The 20,615-nt window shown below is 40.1% G+C and overlaps 1 protein-coding gene across 1 annotated transcript in view; it reads right to left on the bottom strand.

Annotated features, from left to right (window-relative positions):
- The window catches only part of LOC137256363 (coiled-coil domain-containing protein AGAP005037-like), a 240,659-nt gene extending 230,874 nt beyond the window's left edge, over positions 1-9,785 (bottom strand). Inside the window, exon 1 of the mRNA XM_067794154.1 lies at positions 9,605-9,785. Coding sequence (XP_067650255.1) covers positions 9,605-9,785 — 181 coding nt within the window. The remainder of the gene's footprint in view (positions 1-9,604) is intronic.
- Between the last annotated feature and the right edge of the window lie 10,830 nt (positions 9,786-20,615).

The following is a 20,615-nucleotide window of genomic DNA, read 5'->3' as shown; positions in this document are numbered from 1 at the left end:
CATTGCTAAAGCAGTTGGTGCTTCATGGAAATAATGTGGTTTAGGCACAAAGAGATACTATCTGAAGCCCTATCCCCCTCTTTCAGCAGGAGATGCTCCAGATGTCCTCATATTAATGGTCTCTTCAACATTTGTTAACAAGCAGTGACATCGTACCATTAAAATCATTTGAACAATATTTGGCCCTTGTCAACTGGACTTATAAGACATCTGTGCTGTTACGAATTTTTCAAAGCCTTAGATATTCTTGTCTTGACTTTTCAGGAATCATTTTCACTTTGTCATATCAACTTGCCAGCCGTGACATTGTAAGATGACAATAAATATTTTAAAGAGTTTTTGGTTAAAAATAATTATTATATATAATACACATGGATTTTATATTAAACTTAGAAATAAAATATAATACAAGTATTGCAGCTGTGTACAAAGTTAATTACTTTTAATCATTATTAAATGGAAAAATATGTAGCTAGCAGGTTTTTGATGTTTGGTGACAAATGTGAGGAACAGATAACTGAATCGCCATCTGGGACGAGGACAGCAGGCCATATTAAGTGCAAACACTGCCACATGTCTGACCATTGTACACTTCCCACAGTAGTGGACTTCACACCTCAGGCAGCTTGTCAACACTTCCCAGAAGAGCACAAACACCCAAAATCCTTGTGAGGTCAATTTGTCAATATACAGATGACAGGTGTCACTCACTGTTGTGTACATTCTGTATTGAACAGGAGTGAAACGTGCATCTGCATTAGAAAAAAACCCAATTTCACGCATCTTCCTGTGTGCGAAATATGCCTTTGGTCGGAAAGCGCATGTTCAATCATCATTGTCATCATCATCATCATCATCATCATCATCATCATCATCATCAAAATCATCATCATTGTAGTCGTCATCATCATTGTCATTGTAGTCGTCATCATCATCATCATCATCATCATCATCATTGTCATTGTAGTCGTCATCATCATCATTGTCATTGTAGTCGTCATCATCATCATTGTCATTGTAGTCGTCATCATCATCATTGTCATTGTAGTCGTCATCATCATCATCATCATCATCATCATTGTCATTGTAGTCGTCATCATCATCATTGTCATTGTAGTCGTCATCATCATCATTGTCATTGTAGTCGTCATCATCATCATCATCATCATCATCATTGTCATTGTAGTCGTCATCATCATCATTGTCATTGTAGTCGTCGTCATCATCATCATCATCATCATCATCATCATCATCATCATAGTCGTCATCATCATCATCATCATCATCATCATCATCAGGCATCCTTAAAATCAGTGATAGGATTCTATGTTTCTTTAAGAACAGAACACCTCTATGCCAGACAGGTTCCTATACTTTGCCTCCCCATAATTTCTGGCATATTTCCAAATTAATAATTTATGTGAAAATTAATTATGTTATCCTTTCGCATCATCCAAAGTTTGTCATAATCACCCCTTTTCAGAAATCTGCATCATGTCAGAAAGTGCACGACATATCTCCAAATCATCATCATCATCATCATAATCATCATCACCGTCATCATAATCATCCGTTGAAACCATAGAAGAATAGATCAAATTCACTTTACCTTACACACTGCAGAAGGCTGTCTGAGGCAAAAGAAGATTCGCCCCTTTCTCAGTGAATCACTGGCCTCCCTCATTGCAAATTCTGAGCAGTGCCAAAACAGTATCACAGTAGCTTGATAAGTGAATGATTACATGACAAAGCTATCTTGCTACTATTTCCCTCACTGACTATAAATTCACAACATAAAAAAATTCTGAGAGAAATGTAAACATACTTCTCAACCCCCGCCCCCCAAAAAACCTAAAAAAAACCACAATTTTTTAAACATGCTTACATCATGTAGATAAAAGTTTCCCCAATGGCTCTACAAAACAAATAACACACATATCTCTCAAGGTATCTTATCAACCATTTTGAACTGGCTAATGAAGATATGACCAGTTCCCTTATTTACTTGCTGCCAGAGTATGAGAATGAGCTAAGAATAATTGGCTTTGTTGATCAGTGTAATAAGCAAGGTCAGAGTCGTAATCTCAGGATGAATATCATTGGTTTCTCCATTCTGGTATTCTACAGATAAGCCTGTCCTGTAATTGATGCTAACAGAGACTGATAATGGTAAATTTGGTTCTTGTTGAGTTCTGGCCAACGGAGAAAGCAGCATATATCTCATTTACCAGGCAATTCCTGGATGACAAGCTGAGTGGTGTTATCTAATACTGTTGTAGAAAAGGGTAGTGATTGCTCCTGGTTCTGAGTACAGCATGTGCAACTGTGAACAACACTTGTGGACTGTGGACATTAGGCAAAGTGAACAGGCCTGGGCCCACTTGCACAAAGCAATCTTAGCGCTACAATGATTATAACTCCCATTCTCCAACATAGGCTTAAGATAATTGTAGCACTAAGATCGCTCTGTGCAAGTGGACCCTGATCAAGTAATCTTTAGTGGATGGATTAAAAATATAAACAGTCTGAGTTATATTGAAGAAGAGATCATCTTTCTATTTTTCCTGATATAGAGATCTGTGGGTGAGAGGGTGTGTTTCTGTCTATCTGCCTGTCTCAACTTTGTTTGATTGTTGTGCTATGCACTGATCTACATACTTAGGATATGGTGGCGACCAACAACCAACAACACCTGTTCCTGTAGGTTCCCTTCTGACAAGCATTAGTTGTTGAAGACCAATTCTAACATGGATCTTATGACAACTTGTTAACATGGATCTTATGACAACTTGTGTGTGTGTCTGTGCGTGCATGTGCATGTATCTGTCTGTCTGTCGGTCGGTCTGCCCAAACACGTGACAATAACACTCTGGCAAGTCAAAGGGGCACAGTAACTTCAGCACTAGTCTGTCAAACAGAACCTGAAACAAGTATATCCAAAAAAGCCCTAGCATGTTTAGAAAATGTGGCAAGTCTCGATTTCATAGCTTCTGAAAATGAAGAAAGTCTCAGGGCTCCTTTTCATTATATTACTTTTTTAAACATTTTTACGTTACTTTTTTAAAGAATGTTTTTCAGTCAAATATGCTCATTTCAAGGACTAGTTGTTAATTCTCTTTAGCACCAAGGATGTGTGTCACCCCTCCCTCCCCACCACGCCCTCCTCCCACCTCCAACTTCCTCACAGGTTGAAAGATCAATCTCAGATCTTCCGCATCTTGGTACTATTTCACACTAACAAAATTCCACAGTCAAAAAGACATTGTTATGTAATAGAGCTCACCACAGACACATTGCCTGAAGAAAGGCTCACATAAAAGATAGAATTACTGCAACAATCAAAATACTTGCCACATATGTATGTAACAGTAAAGTGAGCAAGTCTTAGGTTGATTCTAGCAATATCAAGGATGGGGCACCAGAATTGGACTTCACATTTTGTACCCCAAAGAGCTTGTTGAGCCTTAACCACTAGGCCACCAACTGAATACACCAATCAGGGCATTATCTCAGTCTTCAGATCAGTGTGTATATGACTGTAATTCTTATCTCTGTTTAGTTTGTGAAGATACTAAATGTAATTCAATCTAATTGCTATCACATGTGGAATTGAAAGTCTACAATTGTCATGTTCTATTTTGATCAAAGGCAGGGCTATTCACATTAATTTTGTGCCAATAACCAACAATTGGACTAATAAGGTAGCGCATTAATATGATGAGTTATAGTCAGCAACACCCAGGTATGGATACAGCTTTTTGTGTGTTTGTGTTTGTGTGTGTGTGTGTGTTTGTGTTTTGTGTGTGTGTGTTTGTGTGTGTGTGTGTGGAGAAAGAGAGACATACAGAGAGAAAAAGAAGAGAAAAGAAAAAGAAAAAGAAAAAAGGAGGGAAAGAAGGTTTGTGTGTGTGTAGGAGGGTGGGGCTGGGGGTGGGGTTTAGCACTCTTAATTTTCTTGAGAGTTTCAAAAGTCACTTAATAAACTTTCGGGACAAAAGGGGGAAGTGCGGAAGTATAAATTTAAAAAATAAGCATGATCACTTTCTTCCACCTTTGAGTATACATACTGACATTCTTCTAATGAATGTCGACCACGCATACAGAGTAGCAAGTAGATTATACTGACCATATGTGAGGCCTTCATCATTTTCGGGGGCTACAAGTCTCAAGCGAACCAACATGGCCTTGCTCTCTCTCGATCTTAGGCAGCGTGGAAGTTTGTTTAGCATTAACCTCCTACAACAAGAGGTTATCGTTTACACCTGAAGTGTTGATGACTTAACTACGTCCATACTTGAGACAGGATTGTCTGTACTTCAGGGAATAAACAAGGATAGAGGAAGAACATGGTTAAAACAGTAGTAAAGAAATATGAATGTGAGTTATTAGACTTAAAGTATTTAGTTTTGGGATCCAGTGGTGCCTTTTATGAGGTTATTCTACAACTAAGCGAGTTAATTTAGTTTGAAGTCACTTTAAGCAATATTCATTCAAGGTGATGGCGGGGGACACCAGAAATGGGCTCCACACATTGTACCCATGTGGGGGAGTTGAACCTGGATCTTTGGTGTGATGAGAGGACACTTTAACAACAAACCTACCCTTTCACCAATCACCAGCTAAAGAAATGCATCTCAGATTGAATACATTCTGTAGTTTATTCAATTACCTGTATTCAATTTGATTAAGATTTCGTCTGTTACGGCATTTTTTTCACAATATAATTTTCTCTTTTCTCTTGCCTGTGTGAAACAGACTAGATGAGACTCTATATATTATCTATTCACTGCAAAAACTTGATAAAATACATGTACTTAACTTTGTTACATACATTCCTTAGTAAAGGTGCAGAGGCATTTTCTATCCATTCTCCAAAATATGTTGAAGACGTATTGGTGGGGGACTCAAAGTACCTCATTGGGGCAAGTAGAAATATCAAATATACAAGTTTTGAAATATTTTATGAATAATCACCAGATATCTTCAAACCAATGACTAATACATGGTTGTTATTTTTCCTTTATGAAGAGACCTTACCTTGCTGAAAATTGTTATACAAATATTGTGTACAACAGATAATATGCCTTTGTGAATATATTTTCAGTTGTCAAGACATGACCATCAAATTAACAATGAGGACTTGACATATTGCTGGTAATAATCTTTTTATCCTGTCTCCTGGCATAACCAGGTTCAGTTCAAAACTGATTTCAGTAGATAAAAGTGTCTTAGGTTCAGGGATTGTTTGTTAAATGTTACAGAAGAGACTTGAGGGCACTCCAAGGCACTAGCTCCAGGTCAGGAAGATATGATAGATTAGATTGAGGTTACGTCAGTTCGAGAACATCACTGGGTAGGCTCAGTAGTAGGTTTAGACAGCTCACTAAAGCCTGTGTAGAAAATCACCCAAAAAACATATACACTTCATCCTGTAAATACCTATATGAGACTATATGAAAGAAGAAATATACTAAATTTCAGGGGGTACTTATTACCAGGTAAGAATGAAATGTTGACATGCTTACTATGGTTTGTTTTAAACAGGTCCAGAGTACTTGAATGTATGAAAATTGATAAATTCCATACAATAAAAATTGATAGTGAAAATTTACTAAACTGTAGTAATAATGGGAACAGATGTGGTTTGTGACAAAATATTTTGTTGCAATAAAATAAAGAACAAACACATTTCTCCTCACGTTTTACAAAAAGAAAAGATGCTTGATGGCCTGAGCAAAATGTTTTCTAAAAACCTTTGCTCCACTTCAAGATGAATACACTTTACTTCCTTGGTCCAGGTCCAGGTTAGAATGTTGGCCTTTCATTAACCCATGCTTGTCATTAGAGGTGACAAATGGAATTGGGTGGTCAGGCTCGCTGACTTGGAGGACACATGTCATCAGTTCCCAGTTGCACAGGTTAATGCTCATGCTGTTGTTCATTGGATTGCCTCGTCCAGACTTGATATTTACAGACCGACACAATATAGATGGAATATTGCTAAGTGTGGCATAAAACTCACTCACTCACTCACTCACTCACTCACTCACTCACTCACTCACTCACTCACTCACTCACTCACTCACTCACTCACTCACTCACTCACTCACTGATATACTGCAAAAAAACAAGCACACATATTTTCCTTATTCAGGGACAATTTATCATCCTGAAGCAGCAATTGACAAACAAAATTTCCTTCCCCTCAAAAACACCATCAATGTCTATCCTGGAAACAAAAGGGGAACAACATAACTTCACTCTGTGATACTCTTAAGAGATAATTTTCATTTGATGAAATTCAGAAAAAAAACAGTATCCTCTGTACATAATCATTCCATCGTTCTTACAACATACATTAACAGGAATTCCTAATACCATTAACCTTGAAATAATGGTAACATTCAGTGCCGCCTGTTAACATACAAGACTAAACAATCCAAACCACAAACAGGAACTTTCGGCTTAACCACAGCACTAGTTCCAGATAAGAGCAGTTTCGGAAATTTCTAGGAATTTGACCATACAGCAGGGTGCATCCCCTTCAGGAATTAGGAAATTGCCAGGTATTTTCCAATTACCATGGCAACCAGCTGCATGTTGGAAAGGTGGCCTGAAACTGAATTCACCTTTCACTGCTTAAATAAACTTCAATTCAGGTTGTGAGGTGTAATTTTTTTTTAAAGTACACATGGAGTACATGTGTAGATAAACTTTTCCTCCACTTTAAATCCAAAAGAATGTTTAGCTTTGATGGTAGGTGGTTTGGAATTAACATGGCTTGGAGTGTTGGATTTGTCAATCTCCAGTCGGTAGACTGTCGTTTGGTAAGTGTCTGCTGTTATTTTGTAAGTAAAGCAGTGATAGACTGGCATTCACTTCCAGAATTATATCCATTTTATGTAAAAATCATCGACAAAAATTCAGAATTAGTGGCTCTCAGTGTAAGAGCTAAATGAAGGATATTGGTTGGTAAGGTCAACACAACCTGATTTGGTAGATAGTAGTTCATTATGCCAACCACTGCTTTGTCTGACTGAGATTTCAATACTTCAATACTTTAACTGACCTGATAATCAACACACCCTTGCCTATATGGCAGGGGGTAAATGTTGAAGATGAGCTGACCAACCAGTGGTTACAAGCATGAGCATTATTTCAGGCTTCAATGCATGCAAAAATCGCTGCTTGGTCAGAAATAATTAAATAAAATGACTGAAACTTCAGTTTTGGGGACTCCTTAATATAATAAATTTTCAGTATTTCTTGTTTTTCAAAGCACATAATGGGAGTTAATTTCTGCTCAGAGGTCTTGAAAAGAACACATGATTACTCTGAGCCTTGGACCTATTACCTAGTAAAAGGATATAACATGAGGAATTACCAGGAAAAAGGCAAATCAATTCTTGACAAACCAACACAAGTCTAACCAACATTAGATCAGCCAACATGTGATTAACCAAACCTCAGTTAACCCACAGCAAACCAACATCAGGCTAACACACATCTGACAAACCAACAGTAGGCTAATAAACATCTGGCAAACCAACATCAGGCTAATAAACATCTGGCAAATCAACATCTGACTAACCAACACTTGGCAAACTATTAAAAGGCTAACAAACATCTGGCAAACCAACATCAGGCTAATAAACATCTGGCAAATCAACATCTGACTAACCAACACTTGGCAAACTATTAAAAGGCTAACAAACATATGGTTAACAAACATTAGGCTAACAAACATCTGGCAAATCAACATCAGACTAACAAACATCTGGCTAGCACACATCAGTCTAACAAACATCTGGCAAATCAACATCAGACTAACAAACATCTGGCTAGCACACATCAGTCTAACAAACATCTGGCAAATCAACATCAGACTAACAAACATCTGGCTAACCAACATCAGGCTCACAAACATCTGGCAAATCAACGTCAGACTAACCAAGATCAGTCTTACTAACATCAGGATAACCAACAACAGGGTAACCAATATCAAATTAACCAACGCTTTGCTAACCAACAGCAGGCTAACCAGTATCAGATTAGCCAACACTTGCCAAACTCACACTGACCACACTGACCCGTGGCAAACTAAATCATTAAAGAGTTATACTGACAAGGTATGGTATGACATAGCGCACATCTCTGTATGACATTCCACTTTCATTGATACTAATGATAGTTATGTTGTGTAAATCCAAGAATATCTGTTGTCTCTGTAATACAGATAGTTCACAACATTATATTTAGATATGATGAACAGACAAATAACTTTATGGCAAAATAAATAAATCACACAAAAAATCCAGTTGACAATTTCCCTGTATCTGAACATGCACTTCATCACAATAAAAACCCATAATGACACCACTGTGTCATGGTACTTCATCATAATGACACCATTGTGTCACAACACTTCATCAGAATGACACCATTTTGTCATGGCACTACATCATAATGACACCATTGTATTGCGATATTTCATCATAATGACATTGCTGTCATGGCACCTTATCATACTGAAACCATTGTGTTGCTGCACTTCATCATAATGACACAATTGTGTCATGACACCTCATCATAATGACACCATTGTGTCATGACACTTCATCATAATGACACCATTGTATTGCGATATTTCATCATAATGACACTGCTGTCATGGCAACCTTATCATACTGAAACCATTGTGTTGCAGCACTTCATCATAATGACACAATTGTGTCATGACACCTCATCAAAATGACACCATTGTGTCATGACACTTCATCATAATGACACCACTGTGTCACAGCACTTCATCCTAATGACTCGATTGTGTCATGGTCCCTGTATTATGACACTGTGTACTTTCCTTTATCAAAGTCACATGACTGGTTAAGTCAGGCTCATTCTTCATGAGGCTCTCCCAAATGAACTCCACAATTACCATTCTCTATGTTCATTCCGGACTGGTTCAAAACATTCTTTTTTAAACAGGCTTTCCCTTAATGTGTACTTTTCCATCCAATTTTTGTGAGACAAATGTGCAGAGAGTCAAAGAGATTAGCATTATATAAATGCTATCCATAATTATCATTATTATCATAATGCCATCAGATTTGGCATTATACAGTTAAAGAAACAAGTCTCAGATATTCAGCATCAATACAGCTGTAAAACATGAGTCAATACATCGGTAAGCAAAATGTGAATCATATTGACAGGTTTGATTCACGATGCATCAATACGTCATTGAATCACACCTCCATTTAATAAATGTAATACTGAAGGTCTGATTCATGAAGGCGTTCAAACAGAACGGTAGAACTCTGTGAGAATGGTGCTCTGGAACAAACCATGTTAACTCGCCTCTTGGACCCTGCGGGGAAATGTTGTGTAGACATAGTAGACTTCGTGTAAATACTGGTACATTTCAACAAAACTGTTGCATTTGGCACAAACAGTGAAAATAGAATTCTGTGTGCATGTTATGTGTAATGCCTGAAACAAAACATGTCTCTTTCTAAGACACAGGTGCTGCAACATTCTTGGAACAATGTACTTGTGGAACCCTGGGGGTTTTCTTTGCAGAAAGGTCAAATGTAATTCTTACCTCTCAGTTTGGTTCCTGGAAGTTTTGACTTTGGTCCTTCTTGTGCACGTGATTTAATCCTGCGATATTTCTCTTTGCGACTGACATGACTAAGTGCTGACACCTGTGATGACCTTTGACCTGAGGTGGTCTGTGATGACTTTTGACCTGTCTTGGTCGGTGTAGGTAGACGGGAACTCATGCTGTCTACCCGACAACTGTGCTTGATGCTGCAACACGTACAGTACCCCTGTTGGAGTGTCAGCATTGACCTCTGTCATAAATGTGGCAGCTTACATCATGACTGTGGCAATATTTGTCATGAATGTAACAATCTCTAGATAAAAATGTGGCATTATCTGTCATAAATGTGGCAATTTCTGTACTAAAAAGTACCAATATCTGTCACAAATGTGTGAAGTTCTATCACAAATTATGTATCATAGAATCCACTTTGATATGTTTATCCTCACCTGGTGGTGGGTTGAGTGCACTTTACAGGCTCCTGGAAGTTAGGGTGAGGGATTAGGATCTGGGTCAGGGTTAGGGGTTAGGGGTTAGGGATGGGGATAGGGGTTAGCGGTTAGAGATAGGTTTGAAGTTAGGGTTAATTGCAGAAGGCAGGGACCCTAAAAGTGCAGGTGTCTCCTGGTGGTATTCACAATTTGAGACAAAACCCGAAGCACACAGCAGACCAACATAACCACCTACCTACCAACTGACTAACCTATGTATGGTCCTATCTATGTCTACAACAGACAATCCAGTGATCAACAGCATAAGCATCAATCTACACAACTGGCATACAATGACTTGTGTACCTACAGAACTGACTATACACTGACTAACCCCTCTCCCTACTGACTAAAATACCAAAGAAATACCCTCCATTCTGAACACCCTCCCTACCTGTAAAGATCAAAGATAGAATAGGTCTTTAGCAACCAATACTTGCCATAAAAGGCGAGTATGCTTGTCGTAAGAGGCAACTAATGGGATCAACTGGTCAGGCTCACTGACTTGATTGACACATCATCAGATCCCATTTGGGTAAGATGACGTTCATACTGTTGATCACTGGATTGTCTGGTCCAGACTTGATTATTCACAGACCATCACCATATAGCTGGAATACTGCTTTGTGTGGCGTCAAACTAAAGTCACTCCCTCGCAAACACCCTCCCCCTCAACCACACTTGCACACTTGTGTTTTGCCACTCAGTCTGTTGTTTTGCCACACAGTGTGTTGTTTTGGAAACTCCTGAGATGACCACTAGCTCATAATGCCCCAAATCCATTACTTATTCTGCACATATTCCAGTAAACAGACTTCATCACACTTCACCTTTAAGGAATAACATCTGTCTTCATCCATTATCTTCTGCTGAAGTGGAAACTCATGTACACTGCACCTTGGCAGAAGCATGCTCAGTTACAATTTGATGATTGATTTCACTATGGCACATTAAGTAGCCCTGAAGTAATGGTGATGAGCATGATTCTGATTTCAGTTTAATTCAAACAAATGACCTTCAATGTCAACTTTAGCCGACACTGCCTTGAGACAGACACACTGAACCTAATGTGGGTCTTTGCTTGCTGTGAGGATAATTTCCTTGAGCGACATTTTGGAAGATGGGAGGTACTATACTGATAAAGCTATGGATAAGTACTTCTTTCATTTTATCTGTGTCACATTTGGTACCAGTAGGTCTTGTTCCCTTGTCTTGGAGGTATCTGCACCCATACACACTCACAGAATGAAAGTTACCTATAGTTTTTGCAGTATTGCTGTGAGGTTGTCTTTTTTCCTCTGTGGATTCTGATTGCGTCATATCTTGAATGTCTAACTTGTGTGTGTACGTGTCATGGTGTGTGTGTGTGTGCGTGTGTCGTGGTATGTGTGCGTGCGTGCATGCGTGTGTGGGTGTGTGTGAGAGAGAGAGACAGAGACTTAATTAGGAAGGATGGGGAGCGTAGTAGGGTCACATGCAGTCATAGGTTGCTGTGAGTCATTTCATGGATGAGTGAGTGGGTAAGTACACGCGTGAGGGAGCAAGGGAGGGAGTAAGTATCTGTGGCAGTACATGCAGCATGGGGTGGGGGTGCTTGTGTTGGTGGGGGGGCAGGGGGGAAGAGAGAGAGGAGGAGGGAGGGAAAGAAATGGGGAAAGAAATTGGGAAAGTAGGTAAGTGAGTGAGAGTGAGCAAGCAAGCAAACGAGTATCTGTGTCTGTGGAAACTGTGTGCTGGGGAAGGTGAGGAGATAGAGATTAGGTAGCTGGATCACAAGCAGTAACAGGTTGCCGTTGGTCTAGACAATGCTGAAGTAATCTGCTGATGTAACCCACACTTTACTAACAACAAACACTCACAAGTTTGTCATCTCTGTATGAAACTTGGTATGCTATTTAAGTCTACCATGCACATTATCACACTCTCACTATTCATGACTCACTTACAATGTACAAACATGTGAGGGAGATCCCACTGAACCAAAAACTTAAAACGGAACTGGTATCTGCATTTAGGGATTGTAGCATTCTCATATGTTCTATATACAAATCAGGGGGGAAATGGTGGGGATGTGGTAGGGAGGGGTGGGTGCGGATGTTCTCCATTTGGTTCTTGCTGTGGGTCTGGGTGTGGTCATCAACCATCCAGTCATGTCCGCACCCCTACTCCTAGTCATTAATTATCACTGTTCCCCAAAAGTGAGTGAGAATACTGAGATACATGTTTAATTATTTGTTTGTGGTTGCAACATTCCACAATATTCCAACAATATCACAGCCAGATATACAAACAAACGGAATCGTGAAAACCATTTATACTACAGTTAAATAATACTGGGTCTTGGGGTCTTGTAAATATTTTTAACTTAGTAATGTAAATGCTGCATAAATGTCTACGCCGCCCAGCTGATATTGACATCTATTAAACAGGTCGAGCTGGCGAACAATACTTCCTGACCAGATGGCCTAATATAAAAATCGATACCAACTTCATGTATACAATATCACCCCGGTATATAATATTACCTTGCACTTCTCAGGCCAAAGCAAGCGCGGGAACTAGCTCGTGGCTTTGACAGGCGACAGTTGGAGGGTGACAGTGCGTGTACATTTCAGTGAAGTCATGAAATTAAAACCAGTCAGGTAGAACAATACCCTTTTCTCCCATCTGGGCTACATGATAAAGTTTGAAGATAGTGTTCAAGCAGACAATCTCATTTAACATTCGATGTGGGTCTTTCATTATGACCTGCACAGGTAAATACATAACTCTGAAGATCGCCGGGTCTTTTCGCTTACCTGAACGTATGTTTAAGTCATCGTGTATGTCATGAAAATAGGCGTGTCATTCAAAGTAATCCATACGCACGCTGTTGCAGTCGCCGGTTGATGATATTCCCTCACACCTCCCTCCAACGTACATTCACACGAAAACTCAACATCAAACACCCGCAGCGCCTATCGCCTGCTAAAGGGGTTGAGCTAGAGTGGTGATCTCGGGCGAGCGATGCGTTGCTTGTGAATGGAACGTTTTATCTGCTCAATTGAACTTCTTAATAGAGGTGAATATTGGCAGATGTGGACAGACTGAAGACAGATAAAAACCACACACCCAGATGGACTCGCTCGTGTAAACTGTATACCACGATTAATCCATATCACCTTCTAATAAATAGACCCTTCCGTTAAATCAAACTATTTTGACAACGAGCACGTGCCTTCCAGATATGTAAACAATACTTCGGATCGGAATCTACATTCTTCGCAGGTAATTCCTGCCGTGGTGGTTTCAAATTTTAAACTGAAAAATGAGTGCAGGAAGATATTTTTGAAGGAGATATCAAATTACGATAGTAGATCCATAGATATTAGCACACCTGTTTCTAGTAATTGATAGTGTGAACGTCTACAGCGTTTTCGTTCGATGACAGTGTCAAATTTCAAGTGCATCGCAGTCAACTCTTAACATAAAACAGTTTATAACTTTCAATTAATTTTTTTATGATTTACTGGGTAATATAAAGCTATCAGATTAACTGGTAACATTTATTACTTGAAGCGAAATCGGATACATTTTAACTTTAAATCGTCTTGCGTAAATGAAATAGCAATATTAATACTTTATGTATTTACGTTGAAATATACTTGTGGATTCTTTCTTATCAAATGCCTTAATGGTATTTTAAGATTTAGAAAAAGTTTCAATATTAGTAAAATCGGAATATTTGCGAATGCATCGGCTGTTGAGTGAATGTTTTGATTTTTTCCCACCTGTTAGTTCCTGCACACCAAGATTACAGATGGACATGCTTTCTTTTACATGTAATAAAGGCAAGTTCGTGGCCAATGTGTTTCATTATTGCAATTAATGATAAAAATATTAATAATAGGAAAGTAGTTTATACCTGTGTCATGATTAATGTACATCACTCTAGGCTTTTTTCACGCCTAAAATAAATTAGACACCATGCGTGTTATAATGCAGTGAATAAAACAACATACTGATTCAGTTGTGCATTCATCTGACACATTCATAGAATTTTGAGTGAGTGTTGTTTAAAGCCGTAATGCCCTTCATTCCAGCTATAAAGCACTGCCGTCCGCATTTACCAGTCTGGACCAAACAATCTGGTGATTGAAAGCATGAGCATGACCCGATCCCCGGGTCACGATGACATCCAATCATCCAAGTCGCTTTGCCTGATCATAAACCCTCCTGGAACATGTCATCAGGCATCGTTTTTTTTTCAAGATTAAATCCATGGACGTCTTATATTACTGTAAGGTACAAGCCATGGTATATAAGCAATTTTACTGGCGGTGGAAACTACGTTATTGAATGGCTCACGTGGTCTTAGGCGCGGGGGATTAGCTCTGTAGTTAAAGTGGTAGTTCGTCTCACTAAAGCATCAAGTTCGATTCTCCACAGTACATTATGTGAAATCCTTTTCTCATGTTTCTCGTGTGGAATAATCCTCCAAGCGGCGTAAAACATAAGTAACTCACATGACAGTATGGCCGAAACATTCAAAACCAAATTCTAAATATGAACGATCATTTACATGTTGTATACGCCACCATACACAAGTAGTCCGTTCTTGGTGCCCCAAGCCATAATGGGTCCTGCATAATGTTAAATAGAATTGTAAACCAAAAGTCACTGTGTTCTGTAACCTGATTGGTTGAAAAACATGATCAAATGATATTAGATTCTCGGAAACTGCAGGACTATTCACTGCGTATTGACACGTAAACAATTGTTTTGTTGTGTCATCAACAGTGGTGACGTCATACAAATCATATTGTGACGTAAAGTTAGAATGACGTCACAAATCAGCAACTCCAGATGCTACCATGAGAACCAGCTGAAACGGCCAGCTGATGACACTTCACTGTTGTACCCCTGCTCGATGTAAACGAGTGCAGACAGTAAAACCCTTTGGTTTACCTTTTTGTTTACAATGTCGGTAAACATCATGTGTTGGCCAATTTCCGGGTGTTATTGCGTATTTGAAGCACGGGAACGTTTCATTTGAAACCTCCGGCTGAAACATTCCCGTGCTTCAAATGCTCAATAACACCCGGAAATTGGCCAACACATGATGTTTATCGCCTAAGTACCCACTCGTTCTTGTATTTGGCAAGTAAGTGAGAGTGAGTGAATTTAGTTTTATACCACTTTTAGCAATATCACGGCGAATGTCATCACAAATGTACAAACACTGTACCCATGCTGGGAACTGAACCCGTGTCATCGGCGTCACGAGCGAACGTTTTAACCACTAGGCTACCTTACCGCCCCCCACCCCCCCCCCCACCCCCCCGCTCTTGTTAATACAATACAATGCCACATGTCATTTCGCGTGTTGTAATCGTGCATGAAGGCATTTTCAAACAAAAAGATCACATATGTGCTTGTATACTTTTTCCTGTAAAATATTTGCTATAAAAAAAGCCTCTCTCGTCTTTCCGTCTTCCGTAGAAGGTTTGTCATGCGATACGATTTGAAGGTTTATCCGTCGTTCGGCACATCCCGGATCTTTCCGCCACCTATACGAAGACTTGTGGCCAGAATTAGACGAAGGCAATTATATACTTTAGGTCAGCGTTTATGTTCCCAACGGCTTCCAGATCTCCCGAAACAGTGACGAATTGATAATTGCAGCAACAGTTGCCTGCTTGTTCTGGCCGTTGAATGAAGTCAAAACACGTCTGCGAAGGAGAGGCTTCTCACTGATAAGCTGCGACACTCCGAAACCGAAACATCTCCTGAAAAAAATATACACATTAAAATTTACTCTCGGATATGACCCGATCTAGGACATTGCGAGCTGTTCGTAAACTGGCGTGCTGTCTTACTCGTAAATTGTGATTGTCGTGCGACGTAGAAGCGTGGTTATCAGCGCACACACGTGCATTTCATATCAGTTTGTAATTCGGACATGTACCACCTTCCGTTTGACATTGGCTACATGCATGGAGTATGACTAGAGCGTCCAAGGTCGGATTTAAGAATGTTCAACATATTTATCTTGTTTGCCAAGACATGGCCGGCCCTAAAATGTTCACGCCGCTAATATTTACAAACAAGCACTTTCAAGAAACGAACTTTTCAACTCAAATTTTGCTTTTGCGTCGGATTTCGATTTTTTTTTTACATTTCGATCATCGGGCCCTTGCTGTAGTCTCATTAATTAACGTGATTAAACACATTAATACACGGAAAGAGTCTGCTATTTTGTTTTGAGGTTCGTCTACTGTTTAGACTGATAGTGAGTAAGTGAGTCTAGTTTTACGCCTCACTTAGCAATATTCCAGCTATTTGGCGGCGGTCTGTAAATAATCAAGTCTGGACCAGACAATTCAGTGACCAACAACATGAGCATCGATCTGCGCAATTGGGAACCGATGACATGTGTCAACCAAATCAGAGAGCCTGACCACTCGCTCCCGTTAGTCGCCTCTTACGACAAGCATAGTCGCCTTTTTTGGCAGCATGGGTTGCTGAAGGCCTGCTCTACCCTGGAACATTCACAGGCGTTTAGATTGATAACAAGTAATGGCAGTAATTCAAAATATGACTAACGAGATAAAACATATATCTTCCTAAGTGAAGTTATTTGTTGCATATAAAGTTATTTCTTTTGCCTTAACGGTTCGTATTGTACTTTCAACACAATAAGTAGTTAGAATGCAAAAATGTAGACGTTTATCACTTTGGACAGTATTGATTTGGTGCTGACAAACCAAACGTCATCACCAGGGCGAACAAGGGATTCGAACCCACAGCCAACACATGTGTAGCATGTATATGTCTCCTGCATGTCAACGGGACGTAACCCTTTATGGCTCGGTGATGTCATATTGATAACAGCTGGAGCCCCGTATTTTGGTGACCAGGGGCCCGTTTCACAAAACTCTCGTAAGCCTAAGGTCTCGTAACTTTTCTCGTAGCAATGGCACCTCCTATACTGAAACATAGAAAACAGGAATGCTACGAGGAAAGTTACGAGATCTTAGGCTTACGAGAGTTTTGTGAAACGGGCCCCAGGAGGACGACAGCGATGACGTAGGTGATGATGACGACAACAGTGATGAGGGCGTTGATGACAACAGTGATGATGATGACAGTGATGATGATAGTGGTGATATTGATGACATCAATGACGACAGCGGGATGATGAGGACGTTTGTGATGACGACGGCGGTGATGACGGTTGTGTCGACGACGGCGGTGGCGGTGGCAGTGTCCACATAAGAAACAATGCACGAGGTGGGGCTCTGTTATTTCTGTCTAGGTAGTGCCATGTTTAGCACGTGCAGCACGAGGTTTTGTTTATGTTTTGTCCGGGCACTTTATTTGACATTAATCCAAACAGGAGAACAGGCGTGTACTGTTTAAACGAGTAAAACGTAAACAAACATGCCCCAGATCTCTGCCAAGACTTGAGCATTCTTCTTTCTATTTATTCGAGGATATTTCCAAGAAGAGGTTTGTTGTTTCAACGTTTACTGTAGGGATCGAGCTTATAATATTTATTCTTCTGATATGGCTGAAATATTGCTAATGTGACGTTAGATATTAACTCACTATGATATTTATTCAGAGGTGCACGCCTCAAATTGTTCAAGATTAGAAACTACAAAATGAATTATGATTTGTGAGTAAGTAAATAATAAAGTCTGGACCAGAAAATCCAATGACCAACAACATGAGCATGGATCTACACAATTGGGAACCGATGACATGTGTCAACCAAGTCGGCGAGCTTGACCACCCGATCCCGTTAGTTGCCTCTTACGACAAGCATAGTCGTCTTTTATGGCAAGGATGGGTTGCTGAAGGCCTGTCCTACCCGGGACCTTCACAGGTTAATTAAGATTAATATGTATGTCATACAAAAACGTCATCTCATCAATGTATTAAATATGAGTGAGTGAGTGGGTTTAGTTTTATGCTGTTTTTAGCCACATTCTAGCACTATCACGCCAGTGGACACCAGAAATGGGCTTCACACAATGTACCACACTGGGGAATCGAACCACGGTCGTCGGCGTGACGAACGGACGCTTTAACAACTAGGCTACCCCACCGCCCCGGTGATAAAATACAATGAGAAAAGAAAAACTATTCCCTTTCCGGCATATTCATCACCATGACAGTCTGTTTCTTCACAGACCATTTCCTTCATCCCTGTTGCGCTTCCTGGTTTGCTCTGCACCATGGTGTATTCATGCATCAGAAGTAGTGTATTGAGTGAGTGAGTGAGTTAGGGTTTACGCCGCTTCTACCAATATTCCAGCAATATCAGGGCAGGGAACACCAGAAAATGGGTTTCACACACTGCACCCATGTGGGGAATCGAACGCGGGTCTTCGGCGTGACGAGCGAACGCTTGAACCACTAGGCTACCCCACCGCCCCAGAAGTAGTGTAGCAGCACTGTGGGTAAAGTGTTCGCTCATGACGCATGGTTTGATTCCCAGCATATGTGACGCCATTTTCTGTTATCCCGGATATTGCTGGGGTATTCCATTACTAAAACCCAGTGTCATCTCATTATATCCGCGTCGAGCTTGAACTTTGTCGATGCCAATACTCATTCACTCCGAAACTTCTATCTTGTATGATTCTGGGTAAGAATAGGCCGAGGGTGTGTCATGTCCGTCATAAGAGAGAATCAGCAGGTGAGTAAGCGAATTTAGTTTTTAGCAATGTTCCAGCAATACCTCGGTGGGGGACACCTGAAACAGGCTTCACACATTGTACCCTTGTGGGGAATCTAACCCGGGTCTTCGGCGTGACGAGCGAACGCTTGAACCACTACACTACCCCACCGCCCGCCAGGCCCTGCCAATCGTCATTCCCCGATGACGTGAAGCATTGCCCGTGGTATTATTGGCTTTGCTTTGTCGAGCAGAGTTTGGTTGTTGTTTTACGCCGCACTCAGTAATAGTCCAGCTATATGGCAGCAGTCTGTAAATAATCGACAATCCAGTGATTAACAGCGAGAGCATCGATCTATGCAGTTAGCACACTGTGACATGCACCCACTAGTTCAGCGATGGTTCTAGTCCTTTAGTCAAGCGCTCATTTCTCATACGGCCGCTTGTCGTGCGGAACGGACCGAATTAACTTAAGCTAAATGGGCCATGCTCCTTACGATACAATAGAGTCATTCGCTTTTTTGTGCGAGATTTCAACTGATAGTCAAACATAAGTACTTAAAAAAGCTGGGTAGGAATATAATTCCGTTTCTGATCCGAATTGAACAATTATGCAGAGCCTGGCCACCAGGCCTTGTAAGTCACGAAGATCATGCAGAGCTACAGATAACATTTTGGGTTACTGATATATGTACTCGCCTGTATTAATTTTAATCGGACATCCTAATTTTGCTTTGAGCATGGATCATCTACAGCATAGCCTTCTTTTCTCCCTGCTTTGAGTAACCAAATGCATTGTACTGACCTCAGACGAGAACTTTTTTTCATCAATTGTAAATAAAGTTTAAATGTTAGTGAGTTTGTTATTTATATTGATCTGTAATATGAAAAATGATGAGAACTATTGCAAGTTGCCATGTTTAAGTACTGAAACAGAACCTCTAAGTATGTCTGTTAGTTTATCTATCCACCTGTACGCAAGGTAAGATTCGATATTTTTGTGTGTACGCCCGTAAGATAACATTTATTGAGTATTTACAATACACAAAAAAATCAAGCGTTCCTGTACACTATTGAAGTAATGGGAATTGGGTTTTCACATGAATATTTGCGTAATTTAGTCAGATATGCAGTTTATCTGTACCTTTGAATTCATTTAACCTTATCTTCACAGGTCTGGCGAATCTATCCTATGATATGCAAGCCTACTGTAACTTTAACGTTGGTATCTGTGGCGTTATTTAAATCACTCAAGGGCGCTGTGGATCGAATGTAGTCATTAAAAGACGGTGCATGTTGTTTCCGTGCCTTGGGCTTATCATTGATTTGATAAGCAAGGATTTGTCAGTTAGAACATCAATGGGCGGTTGGATAGACTAGTGGTTTAAGCATTCGCTCGTCACGCCGAAGACCTGGGTTCGATTCCACACATGGGTAGTATGTATGAATACCATTTCTGGTGTTTCCCGCTGTGATACTGATGGAATATTGCAAAAAGCACTGTAAAGCCGTACTCACTAACTCCATGTATTGTGTCGGCAATTGCCTGTCGTGCTTGTCTTCACAAGGAAACATCTCTTGGTCCCCCATCGAGAATTTATATTTTACTGACGCTTCAAACAGCGAGCATGCCCTGCATCCGTCATCCGTTTAAAATCGTTCAATCCTGTTCGATATTCCCAGGTGTTGATAAAGTCCGTTTGGCTCAAAAGAACAGACCTATGAATTACAATCTAACTCAATGAAACGCTGTAGTCATAATCAAAACATTATAGCAACTCTGTGAGCTTTTTGCAGCAGAAGTTTGGTCCAAGAAATAAATGAAATTGATTAACAACTCATCATTAAAATA

The sequence above is a fragment of the Haliotis asinina genome, chromosome 11 (assembly GCF_037392515.1).
Source record: "Haliotis asinina isolate JCU_RB_2024 chromosome 11, JCU_Hal_asi_v2, whole genome shotgun sequence".
NCBI lineage: Eukaryota > Metazoa > Mollusca > Gastropoda > Lepetellida > Haliotidae > Haliotis > Haliotis asinina.
Note: the sequence above shows the minus strand (reverse complement) of the source record. Positions and strands in the feature narration are given on the sequence as shown.